Source organism: Plectrocnemia conspersa, unplaced genomic scaffold (assembly GCF_051122295.1).
Source record: "Plectrocnemia conspersa isolate PC_06_02 unplaced genomic scaffold, ASM5112229v1 ptg000005l, whole genome shotgun sequence".
Classification (NCBI taxonomy): Eukaryota; Metazoa; Arthropoda; class Insecta; order Trichoptera; family Polycentropodidae; genus Plectrocnemia; species Plectrocnemia conspersa.
The window spans coordinates 30,704,872-30,726,989 of NW_028277169.1; the positions used below are offsets into that span (position 1 = coordinate 30,704,872).

General features: G+C 34.1%; 3 protein-coding genes and 1 long non-coding RNA gene across 19 annotated transcripts in view; 1 reads left to right on the plus strand and 3 right to left on the minus strand.

The window, feature by feature from the left end:
• Window positions 1–4,154: 4,154 nt before the first annotated feature.
• On the minus strand, window positions 4,155–9,441 carry LOC148235415 (protein CNPPD1). Its single transcript, XM_088186006.1, has 5 exons — window positions 9,326–9,441; window positions 7,576–7,672; window positions 7,194–7,399; window positions 6,995–7,123; window positions 4,155–5,631 (listed from the first exon to the last, which is right to left on the minus strand). Exons 1-5 carry the CDS (start codon window positions 9,374–9,376, stop codon window positions 4,954–4,956), a joined length of 1,161 nt encoding a protein of 386 aa, XP_088042132.1. The 5' UTR covers window positions 9,377–9,441; the 3' UTR covers window positions 4,155–4,953.
• On the minus strand, window positions 7,873–8,646 carry LOC148235416 (uncharacterized). Its single transcript, XR_015809598.1, has 2 exons — window positions 8,357–8,646; window positions 7,873–8,282 (listed from the first exon to the last, which is right to left on the minus strand). It is a non-coding gene; the product is annotated as an uncharacterized LOC148235416 (long non-coding RNA).
• Window positions 9,442–10,719: 1,278 nt separating the features above from the next.
• Rrp42 (exosome complex component Rrp42) lies at window positions 10,720–12,549 on the plus strand. The gene is made up of 6 exons (XM_088185561.1): window positions 10,720–10,848; window positions 10,915–11,111; window positions 11,180–11,345; window positions 11,872–12,051; window positions 12,116–12,339; window positions 12,402–12,549. Exons 1-6 carry the CDS (start codon window positions 10,792–10,794, stop codon window positions 12,499–12,501), a joined length of 924 nt encoding a protein of 307 aa, XP_088041687.1. The 5' UTR covers window positions 10,720–10,791; the 3' UTR covers window positions 12,502–12,549.
• A 1,333-nt stretch (window positions 12,550–13,882) lies between these two features.
• Window positions 13,883–22,118, minus strand: part of dpy (fibrillin-like protein dumpy) — a 218,877-nt gene continuing 210,641 nt past the window's right edge. For all 16 annotated transcript variants that reach the window (XM_088185558.1, XM_088185557.1, XM_088185555.1 and 13 more), the window contains 10 exons: window positions 21,333–22,109; window positions 21,030–21,242; window positions 20,165–20,353; window positions 17,977–20,094; window positions 17,474–17,911; window positions 16,271–16,509; window positions 15,928–16,198; window positions 15,613–15,851; window positions 15,353–15,542; window positions 13,883–14,136 (listed from right to left, as the gene is read on the minus strand). In XM_088185558.1, coding sequence (XP_088041684.1) covers window positions 13,895–14,136; window positions 15,353–15,542; window positions 15,613–15,851; window positions 15,928–16,198; window positions 16,271–16,509; window positions 17,474–17,911; window positions 17,977–20,094; window positions 20,165–20,353; window positions 21,030–21,242; window positions 21,333–22,109 — 4,916 coding nt within the window. In that variant the 3' untranslated portion in view covers window positions 13,883–13,894. The remainder of the gene's footprint in view (window positions 14,137–15,352; window positions 15,543–15,612; window positions 15,852–15,927; window positions 16,199–16,270; window positions 16,510–17,473; window positions 17,912–17,976; window positions 20,095–20,164; window positions 20,354–21,029; window positions 21,243–21,332; window positions 22,110–22,118) is intronic.

The following is a 22,118-nucleotide window of genomic DNA, read 5'->3' on the forward strand; positions in this document are numbered from 1 at the left end:
AACTCACCAAAATGAGTGGCAGAAAGTTTTCAAAATCAATTGAATTTGTAAGCAACGCACTCATCCGCATTGATAATGAGATGATTTTTTGGCAATTTAATTGCTGCCGTTTTTTCCGGTACACATAATTACTTAGGAAATTTGACGTGAATAAGTGGATTATTCTATTAAGTGAAATAGTTAACAAACTAAGTGAATGGATTACATCTCGTCGTTGTACAATAGCATGACAATACTACATTATTTTAGCTGGACCAGCTAGAAATACCTAGCATTAATTAAAATAAATTAGACGTGTATTGAAATTATTATAAATTACACTTATATTTTAATAGTACATACGCGCCCATAAACTAGTGTCTTTAATACACAGGTGATTTATTGAAAACCTTTAAAATATTTCTGTAAAAAACCATACAAACAAATTGATGGCATTTTAAACTGATATAAATTAACTATAAGTTTTCAATATGTATTACCCATTAAATTATAATGTATGTCGATATATTACATCAACACAATCGCCATTTGTAAATGGTAATTTGAAACTGTGGCGCCCAATATGTGATACAGGCGAAAAAACTGAATTTCAATGATACGGCGAGCCGGAGAGATAAAGGATGACTCATCAATGTAAATAGACAATTTAAGAACAGTCACAGTTGTTTTATTCTCAAATATAGGCATAGGAATAGTTCCATTTCTTCCCCCCAGAAGACTAAAACTCCCATCGCTGCCACCAGAAACAGCAGCTCATCAGTAGCGGATCAACCATAGAAATATATATGAAAAACTGATATATGTATAATACTTGTAAGAAATACTTATCGAATGAATTTATACAGCTAGGATATTTGCATTTGTGATAAAACTATTTGCGCATTTACTTTTAAACTTCACCCTTATTTCAACAGATAGTTAATTTTCGATGTTTTCAGCAAATTTTCAGGTGGTCAAATTAAATACAATCTTAAAAATCCATTATTTTTCAGATATAATTACAATTCAATTTAAGACTAAAAGAAACAGATCATAGAATTATTACTATTTTTTATATAGTATATGCTAGGGTTAAAATGATAAATTTTGATAAAGTATACACTGACTATGGGTTTTAGTTAAGGCTCACAATGTTACATTTCGTGTATACTTTCACTAGTATATGTATGCTTTAACTATTGAGCTTAATGCTTTAACTACAACCTGAGCTAGTTACATCGCCAACGATTTATTAGACGAGCGTGTTTAACAAACTTTCACTAGCTAATGTATGCTTTGACTATTGAGCTTAATGCTTTAACTATGACGTAAGCTAGTTACATCGCCAACGATTTATTAAACAACCAATCTAATCGCGAACGACTAATCGTAGAGTCAATAAAAAAACTAGCGTTAGTCAAAACAGTGAATACCCTATGAATAACTCTCAACGAATCTATTTAATTATATGTAAAACATTAGGAGAATTCATAGACCAATTGTAGAACATTAGGAGAATATTCGCTAGTAGAAATATATATGTATCTACTGGTGAAAATGTATTTGGACTTTACTAGTGAAAATATAACTTTACCAAAAAATACAGTATGTAAATATATATATTACTACATATAGAAAAGTTAAAAGCATATAATTTTACTAACATCTGCTAGATAATTTATATTTTCACTGGTAAAAATATATATCTACTGGTGAAAATGTATTCCGATATGATTTTATAGAAATGACATGTTTTAAAAATATATTCGGGATAGATTCGAGACTATTTTTTTAGGAATAACCACATGAAACTAAATGTATTATTTATTTATTTTGCAATCTATAAAAACACTAAATTTATATTATTCAGCTGGTGCTGATGTTGATTTTTCGTTATTTATTTGCTTTTTACTTAGGTATTCGAACTAAAAATTCAGATCAAACACCTAAATTTACTGCTACTAATTTATATTCGTTGAATATTTCCTCTCATGTCTAATCTTTTTTAAACGTTCCAAAAGCAATAAAGTCAACAATAATTTTCAGTTAAATTGTAACACAAACGGAGCCGTGGCAAACGACTTCAATCTGTCTCTTTGAATAATAATGTTTATTGTGAAAGTACTACATAGAAAGTGGGTGCTTTTGAAGGCAATGTTCCGCTTCTTTTATTTATCGTATAATATGTACAAAAAGGGCTGAAGGAACTTATAACTGAAACACATACATCTCAAACAACTGTAGTTTAGATCAGATTCATTATTTGAGTTTATTTTTTACTTTTTTTATACATATATCCTATGATTTTTCTAGAGCCGGGCCCCTTAAGAAGAACGTGCCCCGGTAATTTGTCACCTCTCGGCAGGCCTGGATATATGTATATGCAATGTGATTTTGTGCTTCTAGTAACACATTTTCGAAACAACTAGAGTACATATATTTGTGAACAATATAATCTTGTTGTTTAAATTTAATTTATGGATTATATTAGTAGTAATAATGTGATAAGGGTGTTATTGTTTTAAATTATTTTTCAGAAGCAATGATGGAACAATTTGATGACCTAAATGGCGACAACGTAGAATTGGTATATATAAACTTAAATATTTTGGCTATCGATTATTCCAGGTATGCAATCACATATTTATAATCATTGTAAAATGTCATCTATTAGATAACATCCAAGAAACTACACTAATGTATATTGCGAGTCGTCTCTTGGAACGGAACAATCTAGGTGATTTTTTTTGCTGCAATATTAGTTTTAATTTATTTTGCTGTAACCAAATTTTTTCAGCGAAATAACCGACTGCATCACAATCATTGTCACGCGATCATCGTGAAAGATAGTATCCCCAAATATCAATAGATAAAAAAATACATTTATTAGCATTTATATAGTTTGATCGACATTAACCTCAATCCTCATACGTACTAAGTATACATTTGCAATTCGAGTAATTATATTCTGTCAAATCTAACGAATATGTGCATTAAATCAGAAGCATTTATAATGTTTATGTAATTTAAAAGGAAAAACTCACTTTTCGGCCTCAGGACTCAAGATTTCAACAGGAAGATTGTTTGTATAGTTTAATCAGCGTATTCTTCTAACCCTCACACACATGTATATACTTCATTTTCATAGTTATAACACACCTAGTTAATTTGCAATACGAATATTTATATTGTGTCAAATCAAACAAGACAGATGACAAAATAATGAAAATTACTGTCGCGTAGCAAAATTATTTAAAACTGTCGGCCATCTTGTTTTATATTTGAATGCTTATTTTTCATTGGTCGACAACAAAAGAATTTATTAGCTCAGAAATCATCGAGCCAACTCCGTTTATATTTTTATTAATTATAATAAAATATATTTCATTTGTTTACGAGTATTAATAATACACCGTTCATTCAAAGAGATACGATTTACAAATTGAGCAAAGAATGATTAATTTTAAAATATTAAAATATGCGCGTCCTGAAGCAGCTTAGAACAATTATATATAAGATTATTTACTTAGCTATAAACTGTTGAAGGCAGTGAATTTCAAACGTTATGTTACCCCATATTCATCCCCTTATTTGATAAAGTAATTCAGGCACATTTTATAATAATAAAAATAAATTTTCCTTCAAAAACTGAAAAATATGCTTTTCACAGGCAGGCGCACTCCCTAATTTGGAAACTGCTGGTGTAAAAGATAAACCATTTATAAAATCTGCATATATATTAAGCAATTTGTTCTCGAAATAATCAAAGATATACAGACAGAAGAGAAGAGATGCGACAGACAGCAATGTCGTACGAGGGATGGATAAAAGACGGTGGTAATAATATGGCAATACGATACAAAAGGGCTAAAAATTAATTCTCTTATTATTTATATAAGTATTTTTCAAACTGGGCTCAAAATTGAACAACAGTTTTAGTTATAAAATGTTATTCGGTAAAATGAACCTTGTCATCTTGTCATTTTTTCTGAAAAAGTTCAAAAAAGGAGAAAGGAGTATTGTATGATAAAATAAATTAAAATTATACATTTTTATTGAATTAAATTCTAGTAATAATGAATTCATCAGGAAAACATAACGAGTGACAAAGGTTAAATATGTAAATAATGAATGAAATAAAATTTAAGGTGGTAGGAATTTAATTAAAAGAAATATTTTTAATTTTTTTTTATTTCAACAATTTAAAAAATCAACAATGATCATCAAATTTTATGTTGTTACAATAATTATTTTTAATAATTTATATAAATACAGTGCCTGATTTATATAATAAAAATTTGTACTTATTTTTCGGAATTTTTATTAAAAATTACAAAAATCAATTTTTAATCGAGTATTTATAGGAATAAATACAAGTAATAGATTATGTATTTTTTTCGCTTTTGAAACTTATACATAAATAAATAAAACCGCACAATAGCATTATCAACAGGTGTTTGATTTGATAATATGCCACAAATACAATAATTAAAATATCCGTGGAAACCAGGTATAATAGAAAGTAACGCGTGAGAAAACCACATTACAGTATCGATTATTAACCATATAAAATTACATCAAATCAATTTCATTATGAAATAATAGTGACCGCTATTTACGAAATGATAATTAGATTAAAGCTTGAAATTCAAAATTATAACCAAATTAAAAGGTTGTGCAATGGGCTCATTAATAATATGTGTGAGCCCGCCCAATATAAAGCGACAGCCAAATACCAAAATTATATAAATTGATGAAATCACGCACTTGTACTTTTTTTAGATAACAAATCTCAACAAAGCAACTAAAATCGAATATCTCACAATAGTTAATAGTCAACAAAGTAAAAATGAAACGTTCTCTAATTAGTCGAAAAATATAAAATTTCCATCACATTAAGAAAATACTTTAGAGATTTTGTATAAATACATTTACAAAGTTTATACCCTGGATATTTTTAATACCGTTTTTTTATCAACAAGAGATGATCGGAGTCCACACCATGACTTGCAATGGCGAGTGCAAATCCTTGCAATTGTTTCTATTGTAGTAATCCCAACTGCCTAAATCCTTGGACAATTCCTTGTCAATGTAAAGATCAACCTTTGGATTGCTCAAGTGGTTACTTAGAAAGGAAAATTGCAACATTTCTTTCAGAAAAGATACATAAATTGGTGCAAAGTCTGGGGTGTAACTATTAATGGGATAAACAGTCTCGTTATCGATTCGTTCTTCTTCATAATTTAAACTATCTAAATTGTCCAAAGCGGTCGTATCGTAATTTAAAATATTATCGTCTACAATCTTAGCAGGTACGGAGGAGTTGGTCGTCTCGTGGTATAAGTAGCTTCCGGTGCTGTCGAGCAGGTTGTTCAAGAGAGCGTTCGAAGTGGACAAGACCATCAGACTGTGGGAGACTATTAGAGACGAAGCAACAATTGTATAAACGCTAGCTAAATAACTTATGGATAGGGCGGCGTAGACGGTCGCTAAGCACTTCATCAACGCTCCGTTATCACAAGTGTTGCTGATGTTTGCCAGGTCAGTGTAGGTAAACCATCCTCGCGATTTTGCCTGCCGCATTGATATTTGATGCTCGAGCCATTCCAGAGACGTGTCAAATTGAGCTTCGCTCACAAACACTCGCCAATCCTGTAAAGATAAAAACATTAGTATCACAGATATAACAAGTAATACTCAATGACGTTCCGAACGTACGCGTACTGAATTATCCCCACAGTGAATAAATAGTTTCACTGATATTGATTAGTGAAATTATAAATAAATTGTTTGATATTATACATTTAAACTACTCTTGTTAATGAAATTATATTTATACTAGCAAAAAGTATCAATCAGAATTCTGGTCTGATTTGTATCAGATAGCATTTGACTCCCCTGGTACTCGCAAAATCATGGACATTCTTCGCGCGTGTGTCACAATAAGAACACAGGGCACGTGCTCTTGTTTACAAACTAATTACAAGGTCATTTAATACAAAAAAAATTGGGAAAAAATGTATAGTTTACTGATTTCGTTAAATTCACAAAATACAGTTGAACAAACCTAACCTTCAATTTTGTATGGGTGCCTTGTCCCTTATAACGTAGTATTCCTATAACGAAGTACCAATCTCTACGCTATAAGGAGGTCGACTGTATATTACCACTTTTTATTTTTGAAAATTTCTTATTTTATATCTATTTTTAATGACATAAAATTGACGGATTTATCCTCATAAACCTAGTGTTTAACCGAAACGATTAACTAAACAAACCAAACTTGACCTACCTAATAAAAGTTTAAAAACTAGCTATAGTTTTTCAACTTTTATTAAGTCGATTTGTTTAGGTTAAGTTTAGATTTGAACAGTAAATGGAAGTTTCGCAACAATCAGACATTTTAAAATTTATAAATTTACTAGTGCCTATCAGTTAACCCTTTATGTGCGGAATTAAATTTCATAAAAAATCAGGAAATGTGTCAATTATCAACTAAAATATAGACTGATGTTTCCAATAAAAAAATATCAAAATAGATTTCAATTATTTTTAAAAAATGTCGGCCCACCTAGACATAGGAGTTCAAAGGGTTAATAACTGATCACTTTTATTTTTTTAACTGATCATTTATGGAATTATTTACTTATCAAATAATAAGTTAACATTATAAAATTAATTATAAATATATTTTTTAACTTCAAAATGCATAGCAAAACAATCATGAAATTTGCACCTCTAGTCTTTTTGCTATGCGTTTTAAAACTGGTGTAAAAATGGCACGTATTTATGGCACTACCGATATAAAGTATATTTCAATAAACATATAGTTCTACAAAGATTGTACAAGGTTATTTTATGCATATTAAATGATTTTATAATTTAATGACAAATTGTTTGGTAAAATAATTTGCATGGAAATTATAAAACAACATCTTCGTCATACCATTGCAAAACAATGATGATCTTTGCCCTTCACATATCTCTTAAAAATATAATTATTATTTATACTGACTATAGCATGTAAGAAGTCTCGCTCAATCTGATTCAAAGCTTCGGATGTCATGCCTGCGGAAGTAGCCCATTCGTCCGGAAAAACTTCATCATCTTCGCCACTGTCTTGTAAAAATTTATTCGACACCAACTACAAAAACATAAATAGAAATAAAATACGTTACATAATAGAATATAATATAGTAGATAAAACTAATTACCAGTGAGACCAAGAAGAGTTCCGCGGGAGCCATGTTTGCAACATATTCAGGATTGTACGTTTTCAATCGATCGAGATAAACCAAAGCCAGGACCAATGAGCACGGAGAAATGCAAGCGTTTCTGCTAAATTCGGCAGCGTCTTCTAAATAGAGTCGTTTTAGCGACTTTCCTTTTTGAGCCTCGGAAAAAATGTCAGCGGACAATTCTGTAACATGTTATGATTTAAAAACACTACAAGATTTTTTTCTAAAGAGATATGTAAAATAAAAAAAAATACAATTAATTCCATATATAAATCGAGCTATTTAAACTTAGTAGCAAAAATTGTATTATTATTATAAAGTAAAATTAGCGATTATGTATAAATTATTTTTAATTTACCCATAACGGGAAGACTCAAGCAGGAGATAGTCGGCAATTTTCCATAGTACAAAGACTTGGTAATCCTTCTAAGAAAGTCATCATGGTTATCGACGGTCTGAAACATAAATGAGTATGTAATTAATAATTGATTAAAACAAATTTATTTTATTCAATGATAAAAACTTAAAGGCAAGTCAAAAAACAGCACAGTGTCGATGCATAAGATCAGCCATTTATGTGTGATGACTGTTTTTTTAAAGAAGTTTAAGGTTTTGTATCTTAAGGGGTGTGACTTTGTAACCAGTGAGACGCAGGTGGAAACTAGTTAGAATTTTATTAGATTATATTACATATGGCAATAAACAATAAGCGACGGAATGTTTTCTCCGAGCAGTGGTGGAGAAGCTGGCAGAGGGATGATGTTGGTGGGAGGTCCTCAGAGGTCTTGTAGATCCTTCTCTGCTAAGGTGCTTGTATGGTGAAGTCCCTCTCAGGATGCGAGCATGTTGTCCATGACGGTATGTTGTCCGCGAGCAGACGGGCATCTACTGGTCTCTTTGAGTGACTGCTTGTGACTGCCCTCTCCTCATCGAAGTCCAGGTTTAAGTATCGTCCAGCCAATCGCTGCAATTGTTTCTTAGAACGGCGAAATAGGTATACGCCTTTAGAAAGCGAAATTCGCTTGATGGGCATTGTTCAGGGTCATATTGCATTGCAACGGGAATCTGTTTTGCAACAAAGAAATACTCTCTCAATGGAGGAGAATATTTACAGTAAGGACAAAACTCGTGTTATTTACGTGATTTTGTGCTCGTAACGAGGGCTTTGTGTGTGATCCCATCCTTTACGCTATTGTCTTGTTTCCTTGTTGATGGATGATTATTTTGGTCACAGTAAATTAACGTGAGTTTTAAGAATAAGACCCGACAGATGTTATGTAAAATGGCATAGAGTTTGTGGGCTTTGCTGGTCGCCTCAAGTTACCGAGGAAGATTTGAGTTACAATCTCAACCTAACTTGCAAGCATTTGATGAAAAAATTCAAAAGTGTACAATTTTGGGCAAATTATATTTTAGTTCCCTTCTTTATCTGTTGGCACAAAAAAATGTATACATGCAATTATATAATGACATAATTTTCTTTCTTCATAACAAAATAAAACTCAACAATGCAAGTATTTTATAATTGCGTTAATTCCTTTTCTCTTCTGAGAATCAATCGTTAACATATTTTTTGGCATATATGAAAAATGGTTAAAAATGAATGTACTTCAACCAAGTATAAATAGAAAAAAATAACCTACAATAGTATTACTGTGTAACAATATTATATACAGTTAAAAATAAATATTATATAGATAGAAATCGTAAGGAAGCTGAGTGAAGAGGTTTTAGAATGTCAGTTGTCATGTGATTCTTGGTCGAAGATTTGATTTAGTAACAATTTTGGTCAAATATTATGACAATCTGACAGTGTGAATGTCAATTAGCACTAATCTAAACAGCTTTTAAAGCAAAACGTCAACACGTTTAAAATGTCAAAAAAAGTAGGACGTATTTAGAAAGTCAGATAGTCAAAGGCATTTATCAATTGTTGAATGAGATGATTGCGCAATATTTTGAAAAAATCATCTAAATTTGGTTATGGTCCAACAGGTGTACAATAATACCGTAACGTGTGAGCTTATGCGCCATCTACGTCACGTCACGGAAACGTACATGCTGATTCACGCGATCAACTTTTAGCGGTTATAGTGCGTCAGTCTAACCTTCAAGCGGTTCTTGTGCGAAGCCCTGCGCCTTGGAGACATGTTCACCATTCGGCGGGAGTCAAATTCGTACGAACACACGGCGACCGCACGACACTGAAAACCCGGATAATGCTGCCAGAGCTCGCTGCCCGAACTCAAACATGGCGACATAAACGCCCTTTTCGCCTGCCACTAAAATGACAAAATATCTACATGTTGATTATATTAACCTTAGACCTTGCAAAATGCTAATTTTAATAAAATATTTTAATTAGTACTAGAAGAAGATATATTTATATTTTTTATAAAAATACTTTTGTAGGGACCGATACAATCGACAACTCAAATATCCGTACTTATTGCTAAAAGGAGGTCCGGCCCCGAAAAACTTGGCCTTAGTGCACATTGAGTATACAGTAAATGGCCAAATATTTTTGTATTTTAAAGTTTTGTAGAGAGTTTATTTATATGTATTTATTGGCTCGTATTTTTTGGGTCAGAATTTTAACATGGTTTTGGTCAGAATTTATATTGCATGGTTCAGAATTTATAGTAAATGGTCAGAATACATCGGTCAGAATAAATATTAGATTGTCATAATTTATATTAATCGGTCAGAATTGAAATCGAATCGGTCAGAATTAATATTACATGCTAAAATTTATGATGACACATGGTCAGATTCGATTTTTTTAGTTGGCAATAGTGTTATCGTTTAAGATTGTTACAACTGTTCGACGGCGTCTGTCGTTTACGTCTTGACAGTTGTGACGCGCCAACGCTGAATCAACAGCTCTTGTCAACACAAACTTTTAGACCTTCGCTACGACCACCACTACGGTAAATGATAACCAAAGTGTAACATTCTAAAATAGAACAAAATTCATTTTATAACATGCTTTTTATTTATTATTAATTACAAATGTATATAGGAAAAGAGAGACTCGCTGTAGAACTAAACAAAACAACAACAAAATTACCAGGGTAATCGTCTTCAATTGGGTTCGGATAAACTGATCTCAATGGTCACCTAAAAGGGATGTAGCGTTCCGGAACTTATTTTTTTATCACTAAATCACAGACTTTTTAATCAAAAGTACAGTGTTTTAATATTCTACACAGCATTGGGATTAAGAATAATATATTTATGTGAATTATTTCATCAATAAAATTTTCGATTATCACAAATAATGTAGAAATAATTCATTGAGTTGTGTAATTTCATTGATATACAAATATATGTTTCTGTTTCTCTTGAATTTAAAGAATTCCATATATAAAATAAATTTTTAAGCAGTATTTTTCCAAATGTTTAAAAAGGTTATTTTCAAATTATACTATTTATATAAAGAAGGGAGCTATTAGAATAATTGCTTTTTTTTAAATATTTTCGTGTATATTTAGGCCCTAACAAAACATGTTGCGCACGCAATCTAACCTAAAATTTTCCTGCCGCTGTCAAACAAGTTTAATAAACCGCTAATATGGCTGAGATATTGCTAAGCGTTTCCGAGCAGATGTATATCGTCCATGGAGTTCAAGTAAATAATCTTAACATAACTGTCAAGCAAATTCGTGTTTCTTCATGTATTCCATTTTTATTTTAGGACAACTTTCGTTCTGACGGTCGAAAGAGACTCGATTACAGACCTATGGAGCTTGAAACAGATCTTGTGAGCAACGCCAGTGGATCAGCAAGGATCAGATTGGCAAATACTGATATACTTGTCGGAATTAAAGCTGAAGTTGATGTTCCAACGTTAAACAAAAGCAAACAAGGAAAGATCGAGTTTTTCGTCGATTGGTAATGCATGTGCTATTTATGATACGATTTTTTTCTCATTAAATTATATTTTATTTGTATTAATTTAGTTCTGCAAACGCGACGCCTGAATTTGAAGGTCGAGGTGGTGCCCAACTCGCTTCTCTTATATCAAATTGTCTCACGAGATGTTACGAATCACCGCAAGCACTTGAACTTAATCAATTGTGCATAGTACCAGAGAAACACTGCTGGAAAATTTATGTCGACATATTGGTAAATGATTGATTTTATTCATTTATTTAGTATTTCTCAATGCACCAAGGTGTTTCTGTATTCCATTGAGGAAACCCGCTACATTTATATTTTTTCAGATTGTCCTCGAAATATTAATATACAAATTCACATCTCTGTACAATATTCCCCTGGCAGTACTCATTTTCTTATGCCTAACTATTCTTCAATTATTGTATTGTACTAATTTATTGAACTAAGGTATTGAATTCACAATCTCTTCTTTACTCTCACTGTGATAGTATGTATTATTCATTTTTTCTGCTATCATGTATATATATTGTATTTCCATAATTTGCATATTTTAACACATTCAAAAGCAAACAAACAGTCACTGGCAGGCCTTGCTATCACTTGCACAACTGATTATGTTCCGTCCCCGAGCTTTTTAATAATAAGTGTGTTAATATGTATCTGGAGCATAAATAATGATTAATGCCAAAGATCCGTAAGATCTCTTACAATAATGCATTGATAATAAATAATGATATAATATAATAAATTGCAGATATTAGAATGTGGCGGTAACTTATTCGACGCAGTATCGTTAACTGTAAAAGCTGCTTTATACAATACCAGGATTCCTCGAATAGAAGGCGCAATCATGGATGGTGGGGCAGTGGATTTAAAATTATCCGACGATATGTTTGACTGTATTCGATTAAATATGGGAAACGCTCCGTTACTCGTAAATTAATCATTATTTTAACATAATAATTTTGATATATTTTTAATTTTTATTTATATTTTAGGTCACTATTTCAAGGATAGGTTTGAACGGTTCAGTGGTAGATCCGTCAGCAGAGGAAGAAAATTGCACAGCTGTTTCGGTCGTCGTCGGCATAACTGGCGATCCTAAGAATTATGGATTGAAATCTGACAATGGCGAATACGTGGGCAAAATCACGACGATTATGACTCCAGGATCGGGGAGTTTTCACAAGTCGTTTCTTCCGGATATAATTAAGGATGCTTGGTAATAGTTTTAAATCCTCTCAGTAAATTCAGGGCGTAGATATTTATGAACCTTTTTTTCAGCTCTGCCGGACAAGCACTAGATAAAGCCCTCGGTGAAGCTTTGTTGAAAGAAGAATCATTACGTGGTACGAGCAACATTCGGCATGGCTTTTTGAAATAATCACATTTTATAATATTTATTTTTATACAATAAATTATATTTTAATAATATATTTTTTATTTACATCTTAAAAATAAAAATAGAAACACATTATTAATTTTTATATATGTATATTTTTTTTATTTTACAAAGAGTATCACAAAAGATGTAAACAGTGCATGTTACATTGTTCATAAATTAGAAGAATTATGATGATACAAAAAAAATATTTAATGACTTTTAATAAGAATTATTAATATTGACTGCGTTGAAAGTTATTCGTATTAGTTATTTTTTATATATATTTTTAAGATGTGTCAATACTTATTTATTATACAATTACAAAAACAGTCTTATAAAATTAGAAATATAGTTCGTTTTGATTCTTTGAAGCTATGTCGTCGTTATATTGTCGTCTCGTGGAGACTTACGGCACAATGTGTTACAATATAAATGAATAAAATTCAACAATCATTGATGATACCGAGGATCGAGTTAGTTTTAATTCGAACTTTCGGAAAAAAATACGAGCAATCCTCGAGTATAGCACCAAGTATATATATTCAGAGAGCTAAAACTACTATAAATATTACACATCGTCTTTATACAATTATTATTATATAAAAATACATTATTATAATCATCTCTATAAAACATTATATGACGATGTCTTCCGTTGACTTGAAAGTTTACTTAAAATTAAACGACTTTTAGTATTCATATATAAAAAAGCGATGGATATGATTCAATGAAGATATTTAAAGAAGACCCGCCACCTTTGAAAGATTACCCATGTTATTTACGATGTTTTTTTTTTGGGGCACGTTTATAAAGGCACAAAGATCACACAATTTTCTATACGCCGGCAAATCATTTCATATCCATAAAGAAATATTAACAACAAGATAGTCGGCCCAAATGTCCCGTAGAAAAATTACTCATACCTCTCATTCGTACGTCCCTTTCGCGCCACTATAATTTGTGACCTGAATGCTTTTTCGTTGAGCCCCTAGCGATGATTATTTAAATTTCAGTCAACGGAGGAGATGTCATCTCAAAAACACATCTGAAACCGTGATCTATCTACAATCTTGACTATGTGGTGGTTTCAGATGTGTTTTTAAACAATATTTTTTTCTACAATATCTATAATATAACAAGAGCACCAATATTGCACAAATATTCATTATAAAAAATTATTGCTTTCGTTTGGATTGTGCAATAAATATGATCTCAAAATTCGTTTACAATCGAAACAGACAGGAATGAAACGTCTTCTTTCTAATAATTACAAATTATTCAAATCACGCTTTTCTTTTTATATATAGGCAGTGAAGTATTAAAGGCAGTCATCGTACATATGCTAGGTATATATAAATAGTGACTTATTTTATTAATTTCGTTTTCTTTATACTCAATTGTCGGGAGTTAAGGTACGATAGTCTGAACTCGGGCCTGGTTGTACGAATAGCGGGTTGGGGAATTCTGGCGGATGTGGAAGTGGAGCTGGTGGTATTCTCGTCCTTCTCCATCCCAAGAGCCAGCATGAGACGGCAGCGGCGACTGCGACTAATGCTAGCAGGGCTGTTAAAGCCAACGCCACCACTAACCAGACCAATGATACACAAATATCGGCGTTGCGTTCGCTGGACGGAGCTGAAAGTAAAATAATAATATAAAAATCATTCATTGTCTTTTCTAAATAGATCATAAACCGAGTTGATACAGGGTTGGTTTCAGTCAAGGCTTACATGAAAAATATTTATATGATTAATGGTTTTCTTCAATCAAACTATAATCTAAATATATATGTATGTAATTGAATGTATATTTCCTCTTTATGAGAGTGACTTCAAATGGAGTATTGTAATTAAGATTCTCAATCGAATATTATAATTATTCGCCCGTTTTTCAACTATACGAATATTTAAATAGTGAATCGAATATTCGTTTACAGTATCTCAAATAAAATTTGAAAAAAATCTCAAAAACAAGCAATTTGTATACTTGAGCATCACATCGTTTTTTCTCTCAATATACCCGAGTGACTAGTACCGCTCTAAAATCTATGACCCTTTATGCGCATTTATTTTGTTTCGAAATTCGAAACGAGACGCTCCTTTTTAGCAAAAATGCTTTTAAATGCTATCGAAAAACATTTGTAAATATAATGTTTGTGCGTGTTTGCTATGACCGAATTCGTAGAATTCATTTTTTAAAAGAAAGAAAATCTTGAAAAGGCTCATTCTTTATTATTGTTTAAAGCTTATCTAAAAAACACGTGTGCGTCGCTGTAATTTTATATATAAATTTTTAATTCGACTAAGTTTTGTTCCACCCTGGAAAAAGCTGAAATAACGTCTGATCAAAAAGTATGTAAAAAAATTAATTTAGCATATTCTTTTTGACGCCCTCACAGTAATTTGTACAGCACTTTGTTTTGCATATTTTATAAAATCCAAAAAGTCATAAAGGTAATTAATGATTAATTAAAATAATTATTTTTAATTGAATATTATTTTACAGGCAATTAATTGATTGTTTGCACTAATTGGTTAAATAAATTAATATTGGTAAAAATTAAGAAAAAAATACGAATATATTCGAGTATTCGAATACTACATCCATTTTTGATTTAATATTCGAATAGTTGAAAACTACGAATAATTAAGAACCCTAGTTATAATGTTGAACAAAATTTAATTGATTTGCGGTTGAGTAAGGTTATTTCCGGATACTCTTTCTGAAAAACCGCTTTTAGATCTATATATGTAAATACAATAATTGCTCTCTAAAACTAATCAAAGTTTGATTTGTTGGATTTCGATATAAATATAAGGTTTGGGTTATGAGCATGGAGTTTAAAACAAACCTTCAGTTGGATCTGATATTCTGGCCGGATCTCGCCTTTCAATGGTCAAGATTGCGTTAGATTGTATGGTTATTTCTTCGCGAAGCTGTCCATCCAGCGGTGAGTCGAGTAAGGCCAAGTCGGTCTTGTTGGCCGGTTGGGTAATAGCACGCTTCTTACGACCGAACGCGTCATATCCTCTACAATTAACCTACAATCACAAAATATTATAAATATATTACAATCATTCAATACGATCAATATAATATGTTGAATCGTACCGGTTGGCATTTTCCAAAGCAGACTCTTATGTTGCATTGGAATCTGATGTTGTCACTACTAGGGAACTTGAATGCGTTAAAACTGGCCAGTAAAGACTGTGCGTCTTCGCTTCTCTCCCATTCTCCAAATATTGTTGGATCGGTAGCACAACCGTTTTCATCGGTGACTATATATTCATTCTCCACGTTATCTTCCATCGTTTTGGCTACGCAACTCCTAGCGAATCCGCCGTAGATGGCTGAAATAAATTTATATGATTATTAACATATTATATATTCTATGAAGATGATCTTTTTATATATATTATCACTCACTTGAAGGCTGAACGTCCACTTGCAGCATCAAATTATCGCCGATCTCCGCCGAGCTGATCTCTTGTCCCGAATGAGTAACTATTCTCATCGAGCAAGTAGGAGGTGGTCCTGTATTCGCTATAGTTCCGGCGGTCGTCAACATTGATACGTTAAAACCTAGCGTGACGTTCTGTTCGCCAGTTTGATATACGCATTTGATGTGATAAGCTTGCGCTTTATAAGTGACTAGTTTGGGATGCTTCTGAATGACTAATACGAAGCTAGCTTGTCCCTATGAATAAAATAAAATAAAATGATTATACCCATTTTTTTTATAGCTATATAATATATTTAATTGTCTTACATTGACGTGTACTAAGCCGCACTCTCCGAAATGAACCTTGAACGTTTCCAAACGAGGTGGTGAATCTGGCGGCAGTGTTACAACGCGGCGGCATCTTGCTTCTTTACTGTGACCCTTCACGTACAATACGCCATTGAAGCCACTCTCCGCTATGTGTATATCGACACTGACACCATCGGCTAAACATCCAACGACCATGTCAGGCCTTGGGAAGTCAGTACGGAACGATGATGTATGATCTGAAAATATATCACCAATAAGTCATTATTTTATAATACAGGTTGATCCAATTCGAGTTTCCTATGTTGGCAGCACTGTAAATTAGACAGCTGTTACCTCTCAATGCATTAAAATTGTTCAATTGTTCTACAGAAATAACAATTCTCTACGAACTGTGTATCGAAATTTGCGGGAAGATTATGGTCAATTTCATCATCCTACTGAGCGAAAAACTCGCAATGTAGTGAAAAACTTTGAAAAAACTGGAAGCGTTGGAGATAGGGTAAGGGATGTAAATCATCGTGGCGTCCGTTCAGCCGAGAATACTGCTGCTGTAAATGAAAGTATATAGCCAAAGCTCTGGAATTGTGAATTTGTCGGCGTTCGTAGCTTTCGGGCTTTTCTTATGGCTCCCTTTGACACATTTTGCACTTGCACCCGTATAAAATTTAGATAACACAATAACTAAAGTCCAGATACTATGGACAGAGAAAAATTTACGCAGATTGAGTGTTAGAGCTACAGGAAGTTGATGCTGATTTTTCAAAGAAAATCTTTTTTGATGAGGTACATTTTTACATCTCTGGGTATGTTAATAAGCGAAATTGGCGCATATCAAGGGCAAGGAAAATGTTCATGTGATTTACGAGAGACCATTACATGCCCAAAAAGTGATGGCTTGGTGCACATTATAATCAGATGGCGTTGGGCCTTACTTTAAAAAAAAAACGATGGAGGTCGGACTGTAAGTCAATGGTAAATGCTATAGGCGTTACAGACGATTTTTTTGTGAAGTTACGCTAATATCGTGTCTACGCCAACAAACCCGAAACATTGGAGCACCTAAAAACCAACATCTACAATACCTCAAATGTTCGATTAATAAAAAAATAAGATCCATAAATTTGTGTTTTTTTAAAAAAAAATGTTCGGAAACTGAAGTTGGATATATTTTTATATACATAATATGATTTTGATTCTTACTGCAATAGACGTCCGCATTTCCGGTATATCCGGTGATACATTGGCACACCGCAACATGGTTCGTAACGTTACAGAGAGCGTTCACTCCGCATCTCTTAATATTGCAAGGATCGTCACAGATCTCGGTCTCTTTATTGCAGTAACTCTGATCAGGACAGTCACTGTCTTCATGACACTCCGGCTCCAGTGTTCTGGCACAGTTTCCGTGAATGTCCACTTGGTATCCATATTCGGTCGGGCATACGCAATTGCCTCTCTCGTCAATGATGAAACCTCTCTCTAAATCGCATACACAGTAACCTCTCTCGTCTATCTTCAATCCTCGTTCTGTCAGACAAGGAGCGCAATCGCCGTTATCGTTCAGAGCCGTGGTTGGAGGACAGACGCAATTGCCAAAGTCGTCTTGGAAGAATCCTTTATCAACGCGACACATTAGAGCTATAAAATATATTAGATTTAGAATCATATTAAAGTATTATTAAAACTATGAATAAAACACTTACTCTTATCACATTGCACTGCAGCGTTTCCTTGGAAGCCTGGTAAGCATTCACAGATCATAGTTCTTACAGGTAACGTATCCAGTACTTTGCATACAGCGTTAACTCCGCAGGGTTTGGTCTCTAAGCACGGATCAATACATTCTCCACTAAAGCAAGCAGTACCGGACGGACATTCATAGTCTCCTCTGCATCTCGGTTCGTCACTCTTACTGCATCCGATAGTGACGTCTCCAGAGTATCCGATTGGACACGAGCATTCCGGTATATGATTGTAAACCTTGCACTCCAGTGACGAATCGCAAGGGTTTCCTATTGTGCACGGATTTTCACATTTGCTGTTGATGCAAGCTCGGTGAGATGGACATTCGCCGTCAGATCTACAGCCGACTAACACGCATGCTATGTTCGGATTTCCCATTAGTCCCGGTGGACATTCGCAGATGGCTCTGTGGTTTAATCCATAGCAGTTGGCTTTAGTGCCGCACGATGATCCGTCAGTAGCGCAGACCATGATGCATTGTCTGTTGACGCAAGCGTGTTGTCCTGAGCAGTCAGAATCATGGCGGCATCCTATTTGTATACATTCAATGTCTGGATTTCCATCAAAGCCTTGTTTACATGAGCATACCGGTTTATGGTTTATGATTCGGCATTCTGCGTTCGGTCCACAGTTGCAAGGATTTCTACAGATACTATTGATGCAAGACGTGGAAGTTGGGCAATCGTCATCTGTGATACATCCTCCGATGGATTTGATGGGTGGTGTCGGTTTGCACATTCCACTTCCGCTCGATACGTATCCGCTTGGACATACGCAAATCATCGTTCTTACCGGTAATGATGATATAACTTCACAATTAGACGGTCTTGAGCATGGTTCTAAAGCAGTACAAGGATTTTGACATTTGTTATTGAGACAAGCTTGCTTAGATGGACAATCGCCGTCTTCGATGCACTCTGGAGTGGGAGCTATTCTACATTCAATATACGGATTTCCGATCATCGTATCGGGACATTTACATATCGTGTTATGGTTTTGTACTCTACATTCAGCACGTTTTGAACAAGGGTTTTCATATAAGCAAGGATTGATACATTGAGCGTTTATGCATTGCTTATCTTGAGGGCATTCATTGTTGCTTTGACATCCGACAACGTAACATCTATCCTGCGGATTTCCTCTATAACCACTCAAGCATTTACAAGCAGCTCTATTATCTTCTACGTAACATTCAGCGTTTGCTCCACAAGGATCGTTTACTAAGCAAGGATTAACACAGTTTCCATTAATGCAAGCTTTACCAGAATCGCATTCTGAATTAATTCGACATCCGACTGTTCGACATGCTACATTAGGATTGCCTTCGTATCCTTCTTCGCAAGAACATATCGGTCTGTGATTTTGTACAAAGCAAGCCGAATGAAGGCCGCAGTCGCATGGATTTCTACAAATTCTGTTCACGCACGCTTCATGAGATGGACAATCGTCATCCACTGTGCATCCTGGCGGTACTGGTAACACAATTGCGTGACATTTTCCTTGATTGTCTGGTACCCATCCTTCCGGACAAGTACATACCATCGTTCTAACTGGCATGCTATCTAAAACGCTACATTTGGCGTTAGCTGCACAAGGTGCTAGAGTCAGACATGGATCGACACATTCGTTCTTGATGCAAGCCATCTTACTGGGACATTCATAATCCATCTTACATTCTGGTTCAGAAGTAGAACTGACTGGTGAGCGTTCGCAATATGATAATGGATTTCCGTTTGGTAAGTGATCTGGACATCTACATGAAGCTGCATGATTTTGGACGAAGCATAAAGCGTTTGAAGCACAAGGGGAGATATCGGCGTTTGTGCATGGATCTTCACATTTATGATATAAGCACGCTTTACTGCTCGGACAGTCACTGTCTGTTCTGCATTCTTCTCTCAAGCAGTGATCGTATGGATTTCCGACGAATCCAGCAGGACATCTACAAGCCGATCTGTGATTCTTTCCATAACATTCGGATGATATTGAGCATGCATTATCCAACAAGCATGGATTGATACAATCTCCATTATAGCATTGAGCATTGTCGTTACATTCGTTATCAGATTGACATCCAGCTGTAATAATAAAAAATATTAATAAAGATATTTTAGATGTACAACCAAGTTAATCATTATTATAGCTTACTTTTAATACATCCAGCTTGAGGATTTCCCGTATAACCTGGTTTGCAGAAGCAAACTGGATAATGGTTTTTGACTTGGCATTCCGAGTTTTGTCCGCAATTACATGGGTTTATACATTGAGCGTTGATGCAGGATTCTGATAGAGGACAGTCTGAGTTTGATGTGCAACCCAAGGTGGTAGGTCCAGATGCTATAATTTAAAGGTAATGATTAGTACGTTTTATGTATATTCAGCATCAGGGCCGGCTCTATAAATACATTTTTTAAATATCGATGCAATGTTATCTGAAACTATACATTTGCTTTATACCTATTGAACATTTGGAGGCGGTCTAACTTTGTATCAATAAGCTATTGAGATAAACTTTTATCAGACTTAAACTAATCAAACAATGAAAGTATTTTAAACATTTCTAGGCAAAATTCTATTCAAGAGCACAATTTACAATATATGGCCAGTAAATATTAACTCTCTTTTAAAGACATTGTAAAGATTGGACCCAAACAAGTGGAAAATTATTTATTTACCACTTGTTTGGAAATAGAAAGTTTACTCCACGTTCTTATCGTAGAATACTTGTAAATAGTGAAACATATCACTGTTATTTCAGGGACGTAATTGCTATACGCATTTCTTAAGCTTTGCTTATATCTGTGGCTAGCATCGGAAAAAGTTTTTCAAAATTAAAGTTAATAAAAACTAATTTAAACTCTATGGTTCAGGAAAGATTAAGCGGACTTACTTTGTTATCAATTAAGCGTGATGTTTTAAAGGAATTGAACATAGAAGGACTAATTACAGATTTTGCCATATTGTAAGACAGAAAAGTATTAATTTAACAAAAAATACAGGGCTATGTACTTACGTGGTATACATTCCACTCTCGGATCGCCTGTGTAATCTGGTGGACATTTGCAGACCGGATGATGATTTTCCACGTAGCAGAAAGATCCTCTTGCACACGGATCACCGACCATGCATGGATTAACACACAGTTCATTAACACACGATCTATCCCAGCTGCAATCGTCGTTTTTGTAACAGTCTGGTTGAGGTATATCTCCTGGTACTTTCGGCACTATTAAAAATAAGATTTGTTAAATATAACTCTTAGATACCACTGAAGAAATGCCGATGAAATATTAGGGGAGAGAACAAATATACTCACTGTTTGTACATTCAATGTGCGGATTTCCCACATAGCCTGGTGCACAAGAGCAAGTTCCTCTGTGATTCTTAGATATGCATTGAGCGTTGACACCACACAAATCAATCTTGCAAGCTTCCACGCATGATCCTCTAATGCATTTATCAGTATCTGGACAGTTTGAGTCGCTGCGGCATTGTTGTGATGGTTTCATTATGGGGATGCATCTACCGTTGCTGATGTATGAATCGGAAGGACATTCGCATATGACTGTTCTCAATGGTAGCGAGTCCAAAACCCTACATTCTTGATCTCGCGTGCAAATGTTTGGTAAGGTGCATGGATTTTGACAACGAGAGTTGATACATGCATGCATCGATGGACAATCAGCGTCGACTGTGCATTCCGGAGACGGCTGTTTGTCAGCAAGGCATTGTGTGTATGGATTGCCTGTTGTTCTCGGCGGGCACGAGCATTTAGCTTGGTGACCTCTTCCAATGCACGTAGCTGTATCTGCACATGTGTCATCTTCGCACACAGGTCTGCAGACCCTATTTAATCTATCGCAAGCTTCGTGATCGGCGCAGTCCTCATTGTATTGGCAAATGACCGATATGCAAGATACGTAAGGATTGCCTTGAGTACCGGCTGGACATATGCATTGAGCTCTATGTAGTTTAATTGTGCATTCGGCATCGCGGCCGCATAGTTTGTTTCCGGCGTTATTGCAAGGATTGAGGCAATGTTCGTTGATGCAAGCTTTGTCGAATGGACAGTCGCTGTCCGAGTTACATTCAGCTGAAAATA

Bases quoted from the DNA above. Each gene is read 5' to 3' on its own strand.
- Rrp42 (XM_088185561.1), top strand. From the start codon at position 10,792: ATGGCTGAGATATTGCTAAGCGTTTCCGAGCAGATGTATATCGTCCAT. The intron at 11,112-11,179 runs GTAATGCATGTG...GTATTAATTTAG, and splicing joins ATCGAGTTTTTCGTCGATTG to TTCTGCAAACGCGACGCCTG. The intron at 12,052-12,115 runs GTAAATTAATCA...TTTATATTTTAG, and splicing joins TGGGAAACGCTCCGTTACTC to GTCACTATTTCAAGGATAGG.
- LOC148235415 (XM_088186006.1), bottom strand. From the start codon at position 9,376: ATGGTGAACATGTCTCCAAGGCGCAGGGCTTCGCACAAGAACCGCTTG. The intron at 7,673-9,325 runs GTTAGACTGACG...TTTATGTTTCAG, and splicing joins CGCACAAGAACCGCTTGAAG to ACCGTCGATAACCATGATGA. The intron at 7,400-7,575 runs GTAAATTAAAAA...AACATGTTACAG, and splicing joins CTTGAGTCTTCCCGTTATGG to AATTGTCCGCTGACATTTTT.